The following is an 18540-nucleotide window of genomic DNA, read 5'->3' on the forward strand; positions in this document are numbered from 1 at the left end:
CTCACTACAGCCCCACCCCTCACCACAGCCCCGCCCCTCACTACAGCCCCGCCCCTCACCACCGCCCCTCACCACAGCCCCGCCCCTCGCCACAGCCCTGCCCCTCACCACAGCCCCGCCCCTCACCACGGCCTCGCCCCTCACCACAGCCCCGCCCCGCTGCTCCAGTGTAACAGGGGCCCGGATCACACGGGGAGTAACGGACACGGGTCGCAGGTCACGCAGGGTCACGGGGTTGCAGGTCACACGGGTTCGCAGGGTCACGGGGTTGCAGGTCACGCGGGGTCACGGGGTCGTAGGTCACGGGGTCGCTGGACCTACCTGTGGCCGCGGGGGAGGTGGGCGATTTTGCGGGCGAGGTGAGTGGGGTCTTTAGCGGAGAGATGCCGGCAGAGGTGTCCTCCTCGTCCCCACCTGCGTACAACGGGAACACGCTCAACACACACATGGCCAGATCATGCTTCAACCACCTTAGGCACAAGTGACCCACCTTAACACCAACATGCAGCCCACAGCCCCACACCGGTGTGTCCGTGCGTGAGTCCGTGTGTCTGTGTCCGTGTCTGTGCGTGTCTGTGTGCATGTGTGCGTGTGTCCATGTCTGTGCGTGTCCGTGTGTGCGTGTCCATGTGCGTGCGTCTGTGGGTGCGTGTCCATGTGTGCGTATCCGTGTGTGCATGTCCATGTGTGGGGGTCCATGTGTGTGTCCGTGTGTATCTGTGTCCATGTGTGTGTGCCCGTGTGTGTGTGTCCCTGCATGAGTCCGTGTGTCTGTGTCCATGTCTGTGTGCGTGTCCGTGTCTGTGTGTGTTTGCGTGTGTCTGTGTGCGTGTGTCCGTGTCTGTGTGCGTGTGTCCGTGTGTGCGTGTCCGTGTTTGCGTGTGCGTGTGTCCGTGTGTGCGTGTCCATGATAGGATCGACGGAGGCCATTCTTACTTTCACCAACTTCTGCCATTGGACACCCGGCGTGGTAGCCAGTGTTTCATTTCAGAGAGTCAGATGAGCCCACGCACATGCACCCCACACGCATACGCACACACCCCACACGCATACGCACACACCCCATACGTGCACACACACCCCACACGTGCACACACAACCCACACGCAAACGCACACACCCCACACGTGCACACACACCCCACATGTGCACACACACCCCACACGTGCACACACACCCCACACGTGCATACACCCCACACGTGCACACACACCCCACATGCTCACACACACCCCACATGCAAATGCACACACACCCCACACGTGCATACACCCCACACGTGCATACACCCCACACGTGCACACACACCCCACACACACACACACCCCACACGCAAACACACCCCACATGCAAACGCACACACACCCCACACACACACACCCCACACACACACCCCACACGCAAACACACCCCACATGCGCACACACACCCCACACGCACACACCCCACATGCAAACGCACACACACCCCACACACACACACACCCCACACGAAAAACACACCCCACATGCGCACACACACCCCACACGTAAACCACACACACCCCACACGCAAACGCACACACCCCACACACAAACGCGCACACACCCCACACGTGCACACACCCCATGCGCACACACGCGCGCACACCCCACATGTGCACGCACCCCAGCCCTCCCCTCCCCCGCGCGGTACGTGAGCCGCAGTTACCGTCCGGCGCCTGGTGTTTGCGCTCCACCTCCCGCCTGTAATCCTCCAGCTCCTGGTCCGTCAGCTCATTGAAGGGGTTCGGGGGTTCAGGCCCCGGTCCCTCTGCGGCCACGGGCAGCAGCATAGCTTCTGCAGACTGTGGGCAACACACATGATCAGTGGCAACATGGTACACACACGCACACGCAAGTACATGCCCGTATACGCACGTACACGCACGGATACAAAGATACGCGTGCACACACACGTACACACACACACATACACATACATGTACACGCAGCATGCACACACATGTACACGCACAGATACAAAGATACACGTACACACATATGTACACACACGTACATGTACATATACCCCAGGTGTCTCCACTCACCGGGCTGCGGCTCCTGTCGGTCACTGCGGCCAGCAGCTGGGACTGTGGTCCGGCCCACGCTGTCTCCTGCCGGTTCTGTTCCCGGATCTACAGGATCAACACCGTCCGTCACGCCCGGCACGACCCGACCCACCGCCCCACCGCGACACACACTCAGCACGCCCACCGGCACAACCTGACCCACCGCAATACACCGTCCGTCACACACCACACTCCCCACCATTGTAGATGTAGCCCAGCCCATCACACACCCCACACTCCCCACCATTGTAGATGTAGCCCAGCCGATCACACACACCACACTCCCCACCATCGACTCCATCAACACTTCACGCTGCCGAAGGAAAGCAGCTGACATGATCACAGACGTGTCCCTGTCCCACCCCGGTCATTCCTTCCTCTCCCCGCTCCCGTTCGGCAGAAGGTACAGAAGCTTGAAAGCGCGCACCACCAGATTCAGGAACAGCTTCTTCCCCTCTATTATCAGGCTTCTGAACGGGCTTTCCTTAAGCTAGGGTACTGTCTGATTCACCCCATTGCGGACATTGCACTTTGTCTCTGGAACTGATGCGCTACAATGCTGAGAACTACATTCTGCACTCTGTATCTTCCCCTTTGCTCTAGTTCTGGATGACTTGGTTGTATCTATATGCAGCATTATTTAATGTAATTGGACAGCATGCAAAGCAAAGCTGACCACTACCTCGCTACACGTGACCTGACCCAGAGTGACCAGTGACGACTGGTCTGGGGAATGACCACTGCCCCAGAGTGCCGCCCAATAGCCCCCCCCCACCCACCCCCCGGACCTGCCTCACCTTGTTCTCCCCCCCCCCCAACCTGCCTCACCTTGTTCCCCTCCCCCCACCTCCCCCGGACCTGCCTCACCTTGTTTCCCCCCCCTCCTCCCACCTGCCTCACCTTGTTCCCCCCCCACCCCCCCACCTGCCTCACCTTGTTCCCCCCCACCTGCCTCACCTTGTTCCCCCCCCCCCCACCCCCCCACCTGCCTCACCTTGTTCCCCCCCGGACCTGCCTCACCTTGTTCCCCCCCACCTGCCTCACCTTGTTCCCCCCCACCTGCCTCACCTTGTTCCCCCCCACCTGCCTCACCTTGTTTCCCCCCACCTGCCTCACCTTGTTCCCCCCCACCTGCCTCACCTTGTTCCTGGTTTCCAAGACTTCGCGGGGGTCTGTGAACAGCGGCACAAACTGGTTGGACGTTTCAATCTTGATTGGAGTCCCGCTGCTGCATTTCTTGGCCTCGTCAGTCTTCAGCCACTGTTACAAAGCAGAGGTTCAGATATCACCTCACACATGCTCACCCTACCTGGCAGAACAATGGCGGAGGGCACTGGCACTGGGCCACTGGCGCACTGGCACTGGGGCACTGGCACTGGCGCACTGGCACTGGGGCACTGGCAGAGGGGCTGTGGGTACTGGTGGGGAGCGGGCAGGGGTTGGCTGGGCACCCATGTGTGGTGGCAATGAACACAGAGACATTGACAGCAAAACACGGCGTGTTTCATTTAGAGATACAGCACGAAAACAGGCCCTACGGCCCACTGAGTCCATGCCAGCCATCGATCACCCATTCACACTAGTTCCATGTTATCCCACTTTCCCATCCACTCCCTGCACACTTCGGGCAATTTATAGAGGGGCAATTAACCCCCAAACCCGCACGTCTTTGGAGCGTGGGAGGAAACCGGAGCACCCGGAGGAAACCCATGAGGTCACGGGGGGGAACAAGCAGACTCCACATAGACAGCACCCGAGGTCAGGATTGAATGTGATCCAGAGGCCTCTGGCGCTGTGAGGCAGCAGCTCCACCCGCTGCGGCACCGTGCCCACAGTGCCGCGTTGGTTAGGTCATCATTTATTGGGCAGTAGGCGGCCCTCTGGAGCTCAAGCATCTCCCTCTGGACCTTCCTCACCACATACTGCCAGTCTGGCCAGGGTCAAGGTCAGGGTCAAGGCCAGGGTCAAGGTCAGGGTCAGGATTAGTCAACCATGCAGGAACGGTTCGGGTCGGGACCCTTCTGCCGCTGGACCCGGTGCTGGTAGCCAAGTGGGGAAGGTGGTGGGGCGGGCACATGTTGGTGGGGACTCTGGTGGGGCAGGGGTGACAGTAGTGGAACATCTGACAGAACTGTTGTGATATTGCTGCCGGGAGCACGTGTGGGCGGGGCCGGGAGCACGTGTGGGCGGGGCCGGGAGCACCTGTGGGCGGGGCCGGGAGCACCTGTGGGCGGGGCCGGGAGCACATGTGGGCGGGGCCAGCGCACCGCGATTACAGCAGTGCCAGCCCAGCAGTGACAGCCCAGCAGTGGGAGCCCAGCAGTGGGAGGCAAATCATGGTGGTGGAGCATCTAGAGCCTACACTACGTTTGATCTACACAGCACGTCTTCTTGAGGGGAAGATATGGAACAAAATGAATATTTTGTGTTTAATGACCTGTGTAGTGATATGTACTGAAAGCTTAATGTATTATATTTGATGCTTTTGTATAAATGTATATATCTGTGGAGTGACCACCCGGAGATGAGTGACCACCCGGCAATGTGTGACCACCCGGCGATGAGTAAAATTCCGCAGAGGAATGACCACCATGATGGCGAAAAAAGCAATTGTGTTTAGTTGTGCTATTGGTTTTGTTTGCAAAAAGCAATGATGTTTTGGTTTTGTTTGTTAAATATATTTAGCCCTCGAATGGTAAAGAAAACAATTTTATATAAGACAAGGGGGATGTTGTGATATTGCTGGGACTACTTTGTGTATCCCAGAACTACTTTGTATGGCTGTGTATATAAGTGATGGGTGTGATTAGGCGGTCACTCTGGATCCAGATGACCACGGAATAAACAGCCTGGAGTTGAGCTCCAGCAATGTAACCTTTTACACAAGTGTACTTGTGGTCCGTCCAGAGTCACTAAAGGTACAACAGGTACCGGACCACGAAGTACAACAAGAACTGCCGCTGGAGAGAGGGGGAGAACCTTCACGGTGACCTGTTTCCACCCATCACTCGCCAGGCGTTGTCCCGCTCCTCCTCTCTTCCAGCTTTCCGACCCGGAACATCGTGAAACTCTCTCTCTTCAGCTGGAAGTGTAGAGGATAATTCCACACGTTCAGTCCCTGCGGCTGAAAGCTGCCCTGCTGGCGGCGTCCACAAGAGGGTGCTGGAGGCACACAGAGTCCCCACCCACCCCTGCAATGCAGCAGACCCATCCCTGCACCCAGTCACCCTGCACCCGGTCACCCTGCACCCAGTCACCCTGCACTCAGTCACCCTGCACCCACACCTTGCACCCACGCAGCCCCGTCTCTGCACCTCCACAGCTGTTCATCACATGCGTGTGCGTGTGCGTGGCCTTACCGCGGTGCTGGGCCTGGGGCTGCCTGGTCCCCGGTGAGGCTCCTGGTCGCCGCTGAGCCGCAGGTAGGTGTTGGGTGAGTTGAGCCAGCGGCTCTTCTCCTGCTGCTGTTTGTGTCCGTGTCCGTGTCCGTGTCCGTGTCCGAGCCGCCAGTGTGCCGGCTGCAACAAGACGTCGCCGTCGAAGCTGAATGCGGTGACTGTGGCCGGGATCTCCACACCGCTCTTGTGTCGTGTCCTCTCCTGGATCACTGGGTGCCTGTACGCATAACCGGTCCGGTAACCCTGACAACACAAGACAGGTCAGCAACAACAGCCCCTGTCTGGGCGTGTCTGTGTCCATGTGCGTGTGTGTGTCCATGTGTGTCTGTGTGTCCATGTGTGTGTGTGTGTCCATGTGTGTCTGTCCATGTGTGTGTGTGTGTCCATGTGTGTCTGTGTCCATGTGTGTGTGTCCCCGTGTGTGTCTATGTCCGTGTCCGTGTGTGTCTATGTCCATGTGTGTCTATGTCCGTGTGTATGTCCATGTGCGTCCGTGTGCATGTGTGTCCCCGTTCGTGTGCATGTGTGTGTGCATCTGTGTACGTGTGTGTCCCCATGTGCATGTGTCTATGTGTGTGTGCATGTGTCTGTGTCCTTGTGTCTGTGTCCATGTGTGTGTGTGTGTCCGTGTGCGTGTGTGTGTGCGTGCGTGTGTGTCCGTGTCCATGTGTGTGTATCCGTGTGTGTGTCCGTATGTGTGTCTGTGTGTGTGTGTCCGTGTGTGTGTCCGTGTGTGTGTGTCCGTGTGTGTGTGTGTCCGTGTGGGTGTGTGTGTGTGCGTGTGTGTGTGTGTGTGTGTCCATGTGTGTGTCCGTGTGTGTGTCCGTGTGCGTATGTGTGTGTGTGTGCCTGTAGCCTCACCGATCCCCCGCGGCCCCCCCTCCCCACCATCGAAGGGATCTACAGGAGTCGCTGCCTCAAGAAGGCAGCCAGCATCATCACTGACCCACACCACCCTGGCCACACTCTCACTGACCCACACCACCCTGGCCACACTCTCACTGACCCACACCACCCTGGCCACACTCTCACTGACCCACACCACCCTGGCCACACTCTCACTGACCCACACCACCCTGGCCACACTCTCACTGACACACACCACCCTGGCCACACTCTCACTGACCCACACCACCCTGGCCACACTCTCACTGACCCACACCACCCTGGCCACACTCTCCCTGACACAACACCACCCTGGCCACACTCTCACTGACCCACACCACCCTGGCCACTCTCCTACCATCAGGAAGAAGCTACAGGAGCTTGAAAACTAACGTCAATAGACAATAGACAATAGGTGCAGGAGCAGGCCATTCAGCCCTTCGAGCCAGCACCGCCATTCAATGCGATCATGGCTGATCACTCTCAATCAGTACCCCGTTCCTGCCTTCTCCCCATACCCCCTCACTCCGCTATCCTTAAGAGCTCTATCCAGCTCTCTCTTGAAAGCATCCAACGAACTGGCCTCCACTGCCTTCTGAGGCAGAGAATTCTACACCTTCACCACTCTCTGACTGAAAAAGTTCTTCCTCATCTCTGTTCTAAATGGCCTACCCCTTATTCTTAAACTGTGGCCCCTTGTTCTGGACTCCCCCAACATTGGGAACATGTTTCCTGCCTCTAATGTGTCCAATCCCCTAATTATCTTATATGTTTCAATAAGATCCCCCCTCATCCTTCTAAATTCCAGTGTATACAAGCCTAATTGCTCCAGCCTTTCAACATACGACAGTCCCGCCATTCCGGGACTGTCCAGGGTCAGGAACAGTTTCTTCCCAACAGCCAACTGGCTATTGAACACAACAACCTCCTAAACTACAAACTATATAAACTTGTGGATCACTGTACTTGTCTTTGCACCGTTATTGTATTATATATTTAATATATAAACTGAATGCTCTGCTGCATCGTACGGTGTTCCCAGAGCACGGTGTTGACATGTCCTGTTGAGCTGCTGCAAGCAACGATATCTTTGTTCTGTTTTGGTACATGTGACCAGTTTACTTCCCCTGTAGTCTTGGATAATTGTTCTGTTTCTGGTTCTTCTATTTACACTTCTCCCTTGCTCTTCATAATCCCACTAGATCACTATCAACCCACTGCATCCTGCAGGGTACAGCTCTGATATGTTGGAGTAACTCAGCGGGACAGGCAGCATCTCTGGAGAGAAGGAATGGGTGACGTTTCGAGTCGAGACCCTTCTTCAGCCTGAGAGTCAGGGGAGAGGGAAACTAGAGATATGTGGAAAGGTAAGGTGTGAAAACGACAGATCAAAGCAGATGCTGCTAAAGGAAATGTAGAATGGATCATTGCACGCTGAGAGGAAGGTGACAGCGAGGCATACAGTCTTTAAGCCCAGGGGAGTGCTATCTGCCAGCTAAATTCAACGAATACTGAAAGCTTTCATCTGGAGTTAGCACAGTCCAGTGTCTGCTCCATTTACGTGTTCGCTGGAGCCACCTCAAATGTATGCACACATGTTACTTGTTTTCCATGATCCCATCTTATCTGTTTAGATTTTTAATTAATTTTAAAGAGCAGTAATAAATGTTTTATTGAGTAACTCAGTGGGACAGGCAGCATCTCTGGAGAGAGGGAATGGGTGACCCTTCTTCAGACCACATGCAGTATGTGCAGCTCTGAGAGTCCAGGGCTTGACCCTCTGGCCATTATTGACCCCCGGACTCTAACTGAACATGATTGGCGGAGTTTGGACGGGACTTCCCTGCATTGTGCTGCAGACAGTTCAGTCGCATTTCTTCCACCACGATGTGATTCGTTGCAGAGTGCGCTGGGCTGAGGGGTGTGTTAATCAAACATCACCTTTCTGCGGCTGTAATTGCTACGTAACTTGGTTGTCAACGAGCTGTCCATGACCTACTGTTCAGTTACATCTGCCCAATAACCGCGCCGATCCTGACAACGTAAACACAACTGCAGATGCAGCAAACCTGAAATAAAGTCAGAAAATGCTGGAAACACTCAGCAGGTTAGGCAGCATCTGTGGAGAAACACAGTTGGTCAGAAGGGCTGCTGGAGATGGGACTCACCAGGTTGTCCAGCACCCTCATCAGTGCCTCAAACTCCTGCTCCCCGACTCTGCTCTTGTGCATCGGTCCGAAGGTGGTCCCAGCCCGTCCCACCGAGCCCATCTCCAGCGGCTTCATAGCGTCACGGTCCAGCAGAATCACGTTGTCCACACTGCCCGCACAGGCCAGCGAGGAAACCTGCAGCACACCAGGGACAGATACAGCATGGAAACAGGCCCTTCTGCCCATCAAAACCCTTCAGCCCACCAGGGACAGATACAGCATGGAAACAGGCCCTTCTGCCCATCAAAGCCCTTCAGCCCACCAGGGACAGATACAGCATGGAAACAGGCCCTTCTGCCCATCAAAGCCCTTCAGCCCACCAGGGACAGATACAGCATGGAAACAGGCCCTTCTGCCCATCAAAGCCCTTCAGCCCACCAGGGACAGATACAGCATGGAAACAGGCCCTTCTGCCCATCAAAGCCCTTCAGCCCACCAGGGACAGATACAGCATGGAAACAGGCCCTTCTGCCCATCAAAGCCCTTCAGCCCACCAGGGACAGATACAGCATGGAAACAGGCCCTTCTGCCCATCAAAGCTCTTCAGCCCACCAGGGACGGTACAGCACGGAAACAGGCCCTTCTGCCCATCAAAGCCCTTCAGCCCACCAGGGACAGTATAGCACGGAAACAGGCCCTTTGGCCCATTGAGTCCGCGCTGACCATCGATCAGGCCGTACACTAGCACTATCCTACACACACTTTAGACTTTAGATATACAGTGCGGAAACAGGCCTTTTGGCCCATCGAGCCTGTGCTGACCAACAATCACTAGCTCTATGTTATCCCATTTTCGCATCCTACACATTAGGGACAATTTTCAGAGGGCCAATTAACCTACAAATCCACACGTCTTTGGGATGTGGGAGAAAACCGGAGCACCCGGAGGAAACCCACATGGAGAACATGCAAACTCCACACAGACAGCTCCCGAGGTCAGGATTGAGCCCGGGTCTCTGGCAGTGTGAGGTAGCAACTCTCCTGCTGCACCACCCGCGGTATTTTGCACAGAATAGAAACATAGAAACATAGACAATAGGTGCAGGAGGAGGCCATTCAGCCCTTTGAGCCAGGACTGCCATTCAATGTGATCATGGCTGATCATCCACAATCAGTACCCTGTTCCTGCTTTCTCCCCATATCCCTTGATTCCGTTAGCCCTAAGAGGTGGATCGAACTCTCTCTTGAAAACATCATGAGAGGAGGTTGCAGCTTGTTGGAGAATTAATGGGCAATCAGAACATAGAACAACAGTACATCACAGGAACCACAACTCGAAACTGGAATCAACTGGCAATAGGCGACACAAGCCCGTACCTGTATTTCACAGGCTGATTGAAGGTGGTAGATTTTGTAGAAAGCCTCCTCCACAGTTTCACCGAGAGCCACCAGGCCGTGATTGCGTAGAAGCAGGACCTGGGTGGAAGGTGATTAACACGTGTGTCACGTCTCACAGTTGGCACCCACCCACCGCGAGAGATGTTGCCAAAGATGCCGTGTGCGGGATCTGGAGACAACGTGCCGACACGCCCTGGCTCCAGCGTGGCGAGGCTGGGCTCCAGGGAAGGACAGGAGATCACACAGGTGGACATGTTTGTGGTGAGTTTGGAGAGGAGAGATAAGGCCAAGCATCTCATTAATGTTTGGTTCAAGGAACAAGACCAAATGGTTTCAGGTTTTAGAGGAATCTCGTCTCAACTGTGAAAGGAAGTTGCCAACTCTTCCAGCGTCAGCTTGCAATGGAAGCTTCAAACATTTCTACATGTAAGGAAAAGGTAAATGTAAACCCATGAGCAGTGCAGGTGTAAGGGCAGGTACTTGCAGGTGTAAGGGCAGGTAGTTGCAGGTGTAAGGGCAGGTACTTGCAGGTGTAAAGGCAGGTACTTGCAGGTGTAAGGGCAGGTACTTGCAGGTGTAAGGGCAGGTACTTGCAGGTGTAAGGGCAGGTACTTGCAGGTGTAAGGGCAGGTACTTGCAGGTGTAAGGGCAGGTACCTTGCAGGTGGGTCCCAGGCACTTCTGTAGTTGGATCCTTTCATCCTCGGTATCCAGAGCTCCGTTGTATTCGTAGTAAGCCACATCGCCAACCAGCAATGCCTCGTGGGATAAAGGCAAGATGCCGCACTTCATGGCTGAAACCTGCAGGACAAGAGAAGATGTGAAGAGACGCTGGTTTACACCGCGGACAGATGTTAAATGCTGGAGTAACTCAGCGGGACAGGCAGCATCTCTGGAGAGAAGGAATGGGTGACGTTTCAGTCTGAAGAAGGGTCTTGACCTGAAACACCACCCATTCCTTTTCTCCAGAGATGCCATCTGTCCCGCTGAGTTACTCCAGCATTTAGCGTCTGTCCTCGGCTGGAGGAGAGGATGGGTGGGAGCAAGAGATCCATCCGGCCACCAGGGCAGAAGGAACGGCCGGTGTTACCTCACACGCCAACGGCCAGTGCCACTCGTGTGACAGATTGGCCGGTGACTTGGGCTGTGAGTGACTGGTGGCTGTGGGAGTGACCAGTGGGAGTGAGAGTGGCCAGTGTGTGTGGGAGTGACTGGTGTGTGTGGGAGTGACCGGTGAGTGGGAGTGACGGGTGTGTGTGGGAGTGACCGGCGTGTGTGTGTGTGGGAGTGACGGGTGTGTGTGGGAGTGACCAGTGTGTGGGAGAGACGGGTGTGTGTGGGAGTGATGGGTGTGTGTGGGAGTGACGGGTGTGTGGGAGTGATGGGTGTGTGTGGGAGTGACTGGTGTGTGGGAGTGACGGGTGTGTGTGGGAGTGACGGGTGTGTGGGAGTGACGGGTGTGTGTGTGGGAGTGACGGGTGTGTGTGGGAGTGACGGGTGTGTGTGGGAGTGACGGGTGTGTGGGAGTGATGGGTGTGTGTGGGAGTGACCGGTGTGTGGGAGTGACGGGTGTGTGTGGGAGTGACGGGTGTGTGGGAGTGACGGGTGTGTGTGTGGGAGTGACGGGTGTGTGTGGGAGTGATGGGTGTGTGTGGGAGTGAAGGGTGTGTGTGGGAGTGACGGGTGTGTGGGAGTGACGGGTGTGTGTGGGAGTGACGGGTGTGTGTGGGAGTGACGGGTGTGTGGGAGTGACGGGTGTGTGTGGGAGTGACCGGTGTGTGGGAGTGACGGGTGTGTGTGGGAGTGACGGGTGTGTGTGGGAGTGACGGGTGTGTGTGGGAGTGACGGGTGTGTGTGGGAGTGACGGGTGTGTGTGGGAGTGACGGGTGTGTGTGGGAGTGACGGGTGTGTGTGGGAGTGATGTTGTACTGGTCTGGCACCAGGGCTTTCACTGCGGTCGGTGGGAGCTGAGGTTTGACGACCGGGGCAGATATTCCGGCCGATGTCCGATCAGGAACTTCCCCTCCGTGGATACGGCGGTGGGAACGTTGCTCAGGGTAACGGGATCACCACGAAGCTCAGAGCCCGGGGTCACCGGGGTCACCGGTCACTCACCGCGGCCGTGGCCGGAGAGTGCAGATGAATGATGCAGCGCACATCCGGCCGGGCCGAGTAGATGGCCGAGTGCAGGCTGAAGCCAGCGCGGTCCACAGGGTGACTGGTGCTGCCCCGACCCACCACCTCACCCAGAATGTTCACCTTCACCTGCGGAGAAACACGTAGAGACAAAACGTCAACCCTCGCTGCACCACCACTGCCTGCACCCCCCACCCACCCCCAACTCACCCCACACTCACCCCCCAACCTCCACTCACCCCACACTCACCCCCCCACCCACCCACCACCCACCCCAAACTCACCCCCCACTCACCCCCCACCCCACTCACCCCCCAACCCCACACCCCCCACTCACCCCCCAACCCCACACCCCCCACTCACCCCCCAACCCCACACCCCCCACTCACCCCCCAACCCCACACCCCCCACCCCACTCACCCCACCCCCACTCACCCCCATCCCCCACTCACCCCCCACTAACCCCACCCCCACTCCACTCCCCCACTAACCCCCCACCCCCACTCACCCCCCACCCCCCCACTAACCCCACCCCCACTCACCCCCCACTAACCCCACCCCCACTCACCCCCCACTCCCACTCACCCCCATCCCCCACTCACCCCCCACCCCACCCCCTATTCACCCCTCACCCCAACTCCCCACTCACGCCCCCCACTCACCCCCCATTCACCCCTCACCCAACTCACACCCACCCCTCACCCCACCCCCAATCACCCCCAACCCCACCCCCACTCACCCCCAACCCCACCCCACCCCCACTTACCCAGCCCCCACTCACTCCCAACCCCACTCACCCCCCACTTCCCATTTCTAAATAAAACAAAATAATCTGGAAATAGTTGCTTCAATCTGGAAAAGAAGCTCGGCCCAATGGAATTAGGGTTAGGAAGGATCTTGACCTGAAAAGTCACCCATTCCTTCCATCCACAGATGCTGAGTTACTCCAGCACTCTGTGAAACGTCACCTATCCATGTTCTCCACAGATGCTGCCTGTCCCAGAGTTACTCCAGCGCTTTGTGTCTTTTTCTGTGAAGCAGCTTCTGCAGTTCTTTGTTGCTATAACAAGGCCGGCCCAGGAGTGCGAGGGTTAACAGCCCGTTGCCGTTGACGATGGAGGGACTCACTCACCAGGATGGATCCCGACACTTCTCCGTACGAGATTCCCCTGGGAATGATGAGGAAGTGATCTTGCTGCTTGCTGACACGGAGCTGAAGGGAGAAACAGAGAAGACGTCATTAACCATTGACCAGTTCCCCATCACCTCCATCGGCCAGTTCCCCAGTCATTAACCATTGCCCTGTCCCTCAGTCATTAACCATTGGCCAGTCCCCCATCACATCCATTACCCTGTCCCCCAGTCATTAACCAATGTTCACAGGAAGGCAGGGGGCGGCACGGTAGTGCAGCGGGTAGAGCTGCTGCCTCAGGGCACCACAGACCCGGGTCCATCCACAGATGTGCCAGACTCGTGGTCCTGCAGCATCTGCAATGACTCGTGGAAGAGACGCTCCACAATTCTGTTCCTGCCACAGGTGGGGCCGCTGATCCCAGAGCACCTTGGTGAGGGAACCGTGCAGGCTGGACACACTGCAGAAGCTGCCCGTATCCATGGCAATGTCCCTCATCCTCAACCGCAGATAAACCAGCAGCTTCTGATGAAAAAACATTTCCTGCAATACGTGCAGTATTGGTCTGGCTGTCAGCTTTCAACTGAAGGCAGCAAGAGAGGCAGAGGAGGGTAGAGGAGAGAGAGAGAAAGGAATAGGGGGAGAGAGATGCAGAGACAGAAAAGAAGAGAGGCAGAGAGAGAGAGGTGGAGAGGGGAGAGAGATGGAGAGAGAGAGGGAGGAGAGAGAGAGGGAGAGGAGAGAGAGAGAGAGAGAGAGAGAGAGAGAGAGAGAGAGAGAGAGAGAGAAGGATGGAGATGCTTGAGTGCAAACAGAAGGAGGCCGCTGCCTTCCCCTGCTTGCCCACTCACTGTGATGTAGGTGTCGGCCAGCTGAGCCCAGCCAAACAGGTCGAGTATACGGTAGGTGCCGGCCAGCTTACAACGCATCAGCCTCTCCCCCTTGGCAAAGGACATCGAGCCCATGGCGCGGAGGTCATTGATTGGTGCCACCATCGTCACCCCTTGGATGGAAATCATTCACAAATGAGCCCGTTGAATGTACTTGGATCTCAAGAAGATAAATGATAAGGTGCCACATGACAGATTAACACAAGACAAGGGTAACACACATCAGAACTTTATAACCAATAATCCATTTAACATGGAGATGAGGAGGAGATTTGTCACTTAGATGTGCGAGTTTAGTTTAGTTTGGAGATACAGCGCGGAAACAGGCCCTTCGGCCCACCGAGTCCGCGCCGACCAGCGATCCCCGCACATTAACACTGTCCTACACCCACTAGGGACAATTTTTACATTTACCCTGCCAATTAACCTACAAACCAGTACGTCTTTGAAGTGTGGGAGGAAACCGACGATTTCGGAGAAAACCCACGCAGGTCACGGGGAGAACGTACAAACTCCGTACAGACAGCGCCCGTAGTCGGGATTGAACCCGGGTCTCTGGCGCTGTGAGGCAGCAGCTCTCCCATGCTGCCCCAAAGTGTTTTGGAATGTTTTTTCTGAGGAAGCGATGGGGTGAGTTACTGAATCTGTTCAGGGGGAACTGGAGACAGTGGAGACAGTGCAAGGGTAAGGGGCCGGTGGAAGGGGGGGGGGAGTGGTGACAGTGGAGACAGTGACAGGGTAAGGGGCCGGTGGAAGGGGAAGTGGTGACACTGGAGACAGTGCAAGGGTAAGGGGCCGGTGGAAGGAGGGGAAGTGGTGCTGATGGTGGAGCAGGTGGGACGGCCCCAATGGCCTCTTCCTTGTGTTCACAGAATCTCCAAATGTTTGTTGCCAAGAGCTTCCCTGCCCAGTAACCCTGAACATGGACCTGACCTGGTGGTGAGGTGGGAATGCCCATCGAGCTGCTGCTCATCAAGTCCACAATCTGCTGCAGGGCCCACAGCTTGCCTGAGTCACTCCCTTTCTTCATCTGTTCCTCGATCAAACATTCCAGTTCATCTCGGAACGCCTGAAGACATCAAGGATTTGGTCACTTACAGCCCGGTAATCCCGGTACCCCCGATAATCCCAGTCATCCCGGTAACCCTGGTAAACCCGGTCATCACATCCAGGTAACCCCGATCATCACATCCCGGGAGGGCCATGGATCACGGTCATTTATTCCCAGGCACCAAGAAACAACGGCGGACACTCTCCGGCCACACGTCAGCGTGCCGGGGGGGGGGGGGGGGGGAGGGGGGAACTCACTCAAATCAGGGGCAGTGGCACCAAAATTGACCAGTTCTTGCCAGATCATTCAGAGCACTGGTCAGTGTGATGGTCAGTAGTGGGGAGTCTGGTCAGTGGGGGTGTCTGGTCAGTGAGATGGTCAATGGGGCCGTCTGGTCAGTGTGACATAGAAACATAGAAAATAGGTGCAGGAGTAGGCCATTCGGCCCTTCGAGCCTGCACCGCCATTCAATATGATCATGGCTGATCAATATGATCATGGCTGATCAATATGATCATGGCTGACGGTCAGTAGTGGGGTGTCTGGTCAATGGGGGCCATCTGGTCAGTGTGATGGTCAGTAGTGGGGAGTCTGGTCAGTGGGGGTGTCTGGTCAGTGAGACGGTCAATGGGGCCGTCTGGTCAGTGTGACGGTCAGTAGTGGGGAGTCTGGTCAGTGGGGGTGTCTGGTCAGTGAGACGGTCAATGGGGCCGTCTGGTCAATGTGATGGTCAGTAGTGGGGAGTCTGGTCAGCGAGACAGTCAATGGGGGCCGTCTGGTCAGTGAGACGGTCAGTAGTGGGGAGTCTGGTCAGTGTGATGGTCAGTAGTGGGATGTCTGGTCAATGTGATGGTCAGTAGTGGGGTGTCTGGTCAATGGGGGCCGTCTGGTCAGTGTGACGGTCAGTGGGCGGGTGTCTGGTCAGCGAGACAGTCAATGGGGGCCATCTGGTCAGTGAGACGGTTCGGGGCAGTCAAGGAGGTACCAATAGTTGCCATCAGGCTGACCATTGCTCACCGGGCTCTGTAAGATCATGGTCACCCTCTTCTTCTGCTCCATCAGGTTGAAGTCCTGCCTGAGGGTGGGCGCCTGGTTCCTCAGCCGTAGGTATTCCGGGTCACTCTCCACCTGTTCAAAGTAGCCCTCCTTCCGGGGGCAGCTGGCCGCTGGTGGCTGCGATACCACCTCCTGGCTGCCCTCACTGCTCATCCTGCCCACCTACTGCCCACTCCCCTGGGCACCTGGACAAAAGCAGACACGGAGTTAGTGTTACAAAGCAGTGCCCAGACGTCAAACAACGGCCTCATGTGTACAGCTCACGCTCACCCAAGCAATGTGCTACTTGGCAGAAGTACGTAGCATTATGAGAGGCAGAGAGCACAGCCGTTTATAGACAACTAGAAAAGAGGGCCCGTTGGGCCCGTCCCCACACCCCCCATTCTCTCCTCCCCCAGCCCCACTCTTACTCTCCAAGTGTGCCCGTTGGGCCCGTCGGGCCCGTCCTCCTGATCTGTGTATGTCAAGTGACCACTATAGCCTTCTTTTTTTTTTTTTTTTCCTAATCAGATGTTTTTTTTTTTTTTCCTAATCAGATGTGCAGCACTTTGGTCAACGTGGGTTGTTTTTAAATGTGCTATACAAATAAAACTGACTTGACTTGACTTGACTTGACTTGCAATAACAAAAAAGACTTCTTGGAAGCTTTTCGAAACAATGTAGCCGTCACAAGCTGAAAACTAAATCCTTTTCTGGAAACTTTTGGAAACAAATGTAGCCCTTTGAAGAAAAGGGTTAGAAATGAAAATTTAAACTTTAATATCTCTCTAGCTTTAAAAAGGTAGCTTCAATTTGAAGGAAAGTACTTACAATAGTTGCCCAGGTTAATGGTGAATACGGCGGTAGCGCTTTGGTGTACCGTCTTGGAGGAGTAGGGTTTGTAAGTTAAACTTCGGAATCTTCCGTACATACACACATACACACATACATACGAACGCAGAGTTTTAGTATTATACTAGAACAAGTGTGCCCGTTCAAAGCGGGCCCGTTGGGCCCGTCCCCACACCCCCCATTCTCTCCTCCCCCAGCCCCACTCTTACTCTCCAAGTGTGCCCGTTGGGCCCGTCCTCCTGATCTGTGTATGTCAAGTGAGCACTATAACCTTCTTTTTTTTTTTTTTCCTAATCAGATGTGCAGCACTTTGGTCAACATGGGTTGTTTTTAAATGTGCTATACAAAGATAATTGACTTGACTTGACTTGACTTGCAATAACAATTTAGCTTTTCGAAACAATGTAGCCGTCACAAGCTGAAAACTAAATCCTTTTCTGGAAACTTTTCGAAACAAATGTAGCCGTCACAAGCCACAAGCTGAAAACTAAATCTGCACCGCAGCGCCCCCTATAATTTAGGGGGGGGGGGGGAGTGCTTTAAAACCTCTGTAACTTAAAAAACATGCGACCGTATTAAATAAAAAACAATTTTGCAGCAGATAACCGCGTGGTGATTAAGGCGGTGCAAAAATCGTGGCGCTACGGTTCACCGTTTTGACGAAATCAGAGAAACCGCTGTTACGCGCATATATATATATATAACACAAGATCTGAGTTTTAGTATTATACTAGAACAAGTGTGCCCGTTCAAAGCGGGCCCGTTGGGCCCGTCCCCACACCCCCCATTCTCTCCTCCCCCAGCCCCACTCTTACTCTCCAAGTGTGCCCATTGGGCCCGTCCTCCTGATCTGTGTATGTCAAGTGAGCACTATAACCTTCTTTTTTTTTTTTTTCCTAATCAGATGTGCAGCACTTTGGTCAACATGGGTTGTTTTTAAATGTGCTATACAAATATAATTGACTTGACTTGACTTGACTTGACTTGCAATAACAAAACAATCAGTGCTTTTCTGGAAACTTTTCGAAACAATGTAGCCGGCACAAGCTGAAAACTAAATCCTTTTCTGGAAACTTTTTGAAACAAATGTAGCCGTCACAAGCCACAAGCTGAAAACTAAATCTGCACCGCAGCGCCCCCTATAATTTAGGGGGGGGGGGGGGAGCGCTTTAAAACCTCTGTAACTTAAAAAACATGCGACCGAATTAAATAAAAAACAATTTTGCAGCAGATAACCGCGTGGTGATTAAGGCGGTGCAAAAATCGTGGCGCTACGGTTCACCGTTTTGACGAAATCAGAGAAACCGCTGTTACGCGCATATATATATATATAACACAAGATCTGAGTTTTAGTATTATATAGATAGATAGATAGATAGATAGATAGATAGATAGATATAGATAGATAGATGTCCAGGTGCAAATGGCAGAGGGCAGAGGTTTACGGTGAGAGTGGGGACAGATGACAGGAGATTTGCAAAGTCAGTTATGTTACACAGAGAATGGTTGGTGCCTGTAACACACT

The 18540-nt window shown here is 54.9% G+C and overlaps 1 protein-coding gene across 1 annotated transcript in view; it reads right to left on the reverse strand.

Annotated features, from left to right (window-relative positions):
* Nucleotides 1-217: 217 nt before the first annotated feature.
* The window catches only part of LOC144591521 (beta-adducin-like), a 35945-nt gene continuing 17622 nt past the window's right edge, over nt 218-18540 (reverse strand). Inside the window, exons 2-14 of the mRNA XM_078395638.1 lie at nt 16146-16369; nt 15011-15146; nt 14039-14190; nt 13188-13268; nt 12035-12184; nt 10577-10720; nt 9900-9998; nt 8541-8717; nt 5449-5730; nt 3230-3349; nt 2069-2155; nt 1690-1825; nt 218-414 (exon numbers count right to left, since the gene is read on the reverse strand). Coding sequence (XP_078251764.1) covers nt 218-414; nt 1690-1825; nt 2069-2155; nt 3230-3349; nt 5449-5730; nt 8541-8717; nt 9900-9998; nt 10577-10720; nt 12035-12184; nt 13188-13268; nt 14039-14190; nt 15011-15146; nt 16146-16337 — 1953 coding nt within the window. The 5' untranslated portion in view covers nt 16338-16369. The remainder of the gene's footprint in view (nt 415-1689; nt 1826-2068; nt 2156-3229; nt 3350-5448; nt 5731-8540; nt 8718-9899; nt 9999-10576; nt 10721-12034; nt 12185-13187; nt 13269-14038; nt 14191-15010; nt 15147-16145; nt 16370-18540) is intronic.

The sequence above is a fragment of the Rhinoraja longicauda genome, unplaced genomic scaffold, assembly GCF_053455715.1.
Source record: "Rhinoraja longicauda isolate Sanriku21f unplaced genomic scaffold, sRhiLon1.1 Scf001091, whole genome shotgun sequence".
Taxonomy (NCBI): domain Eukaryota; kingdom Metazoa; phylum Chordata; class Chondrichthyes; order Rajiformes; family Arhynchobatidae; genus Rhinoraja; species Rhinoraja longicauda.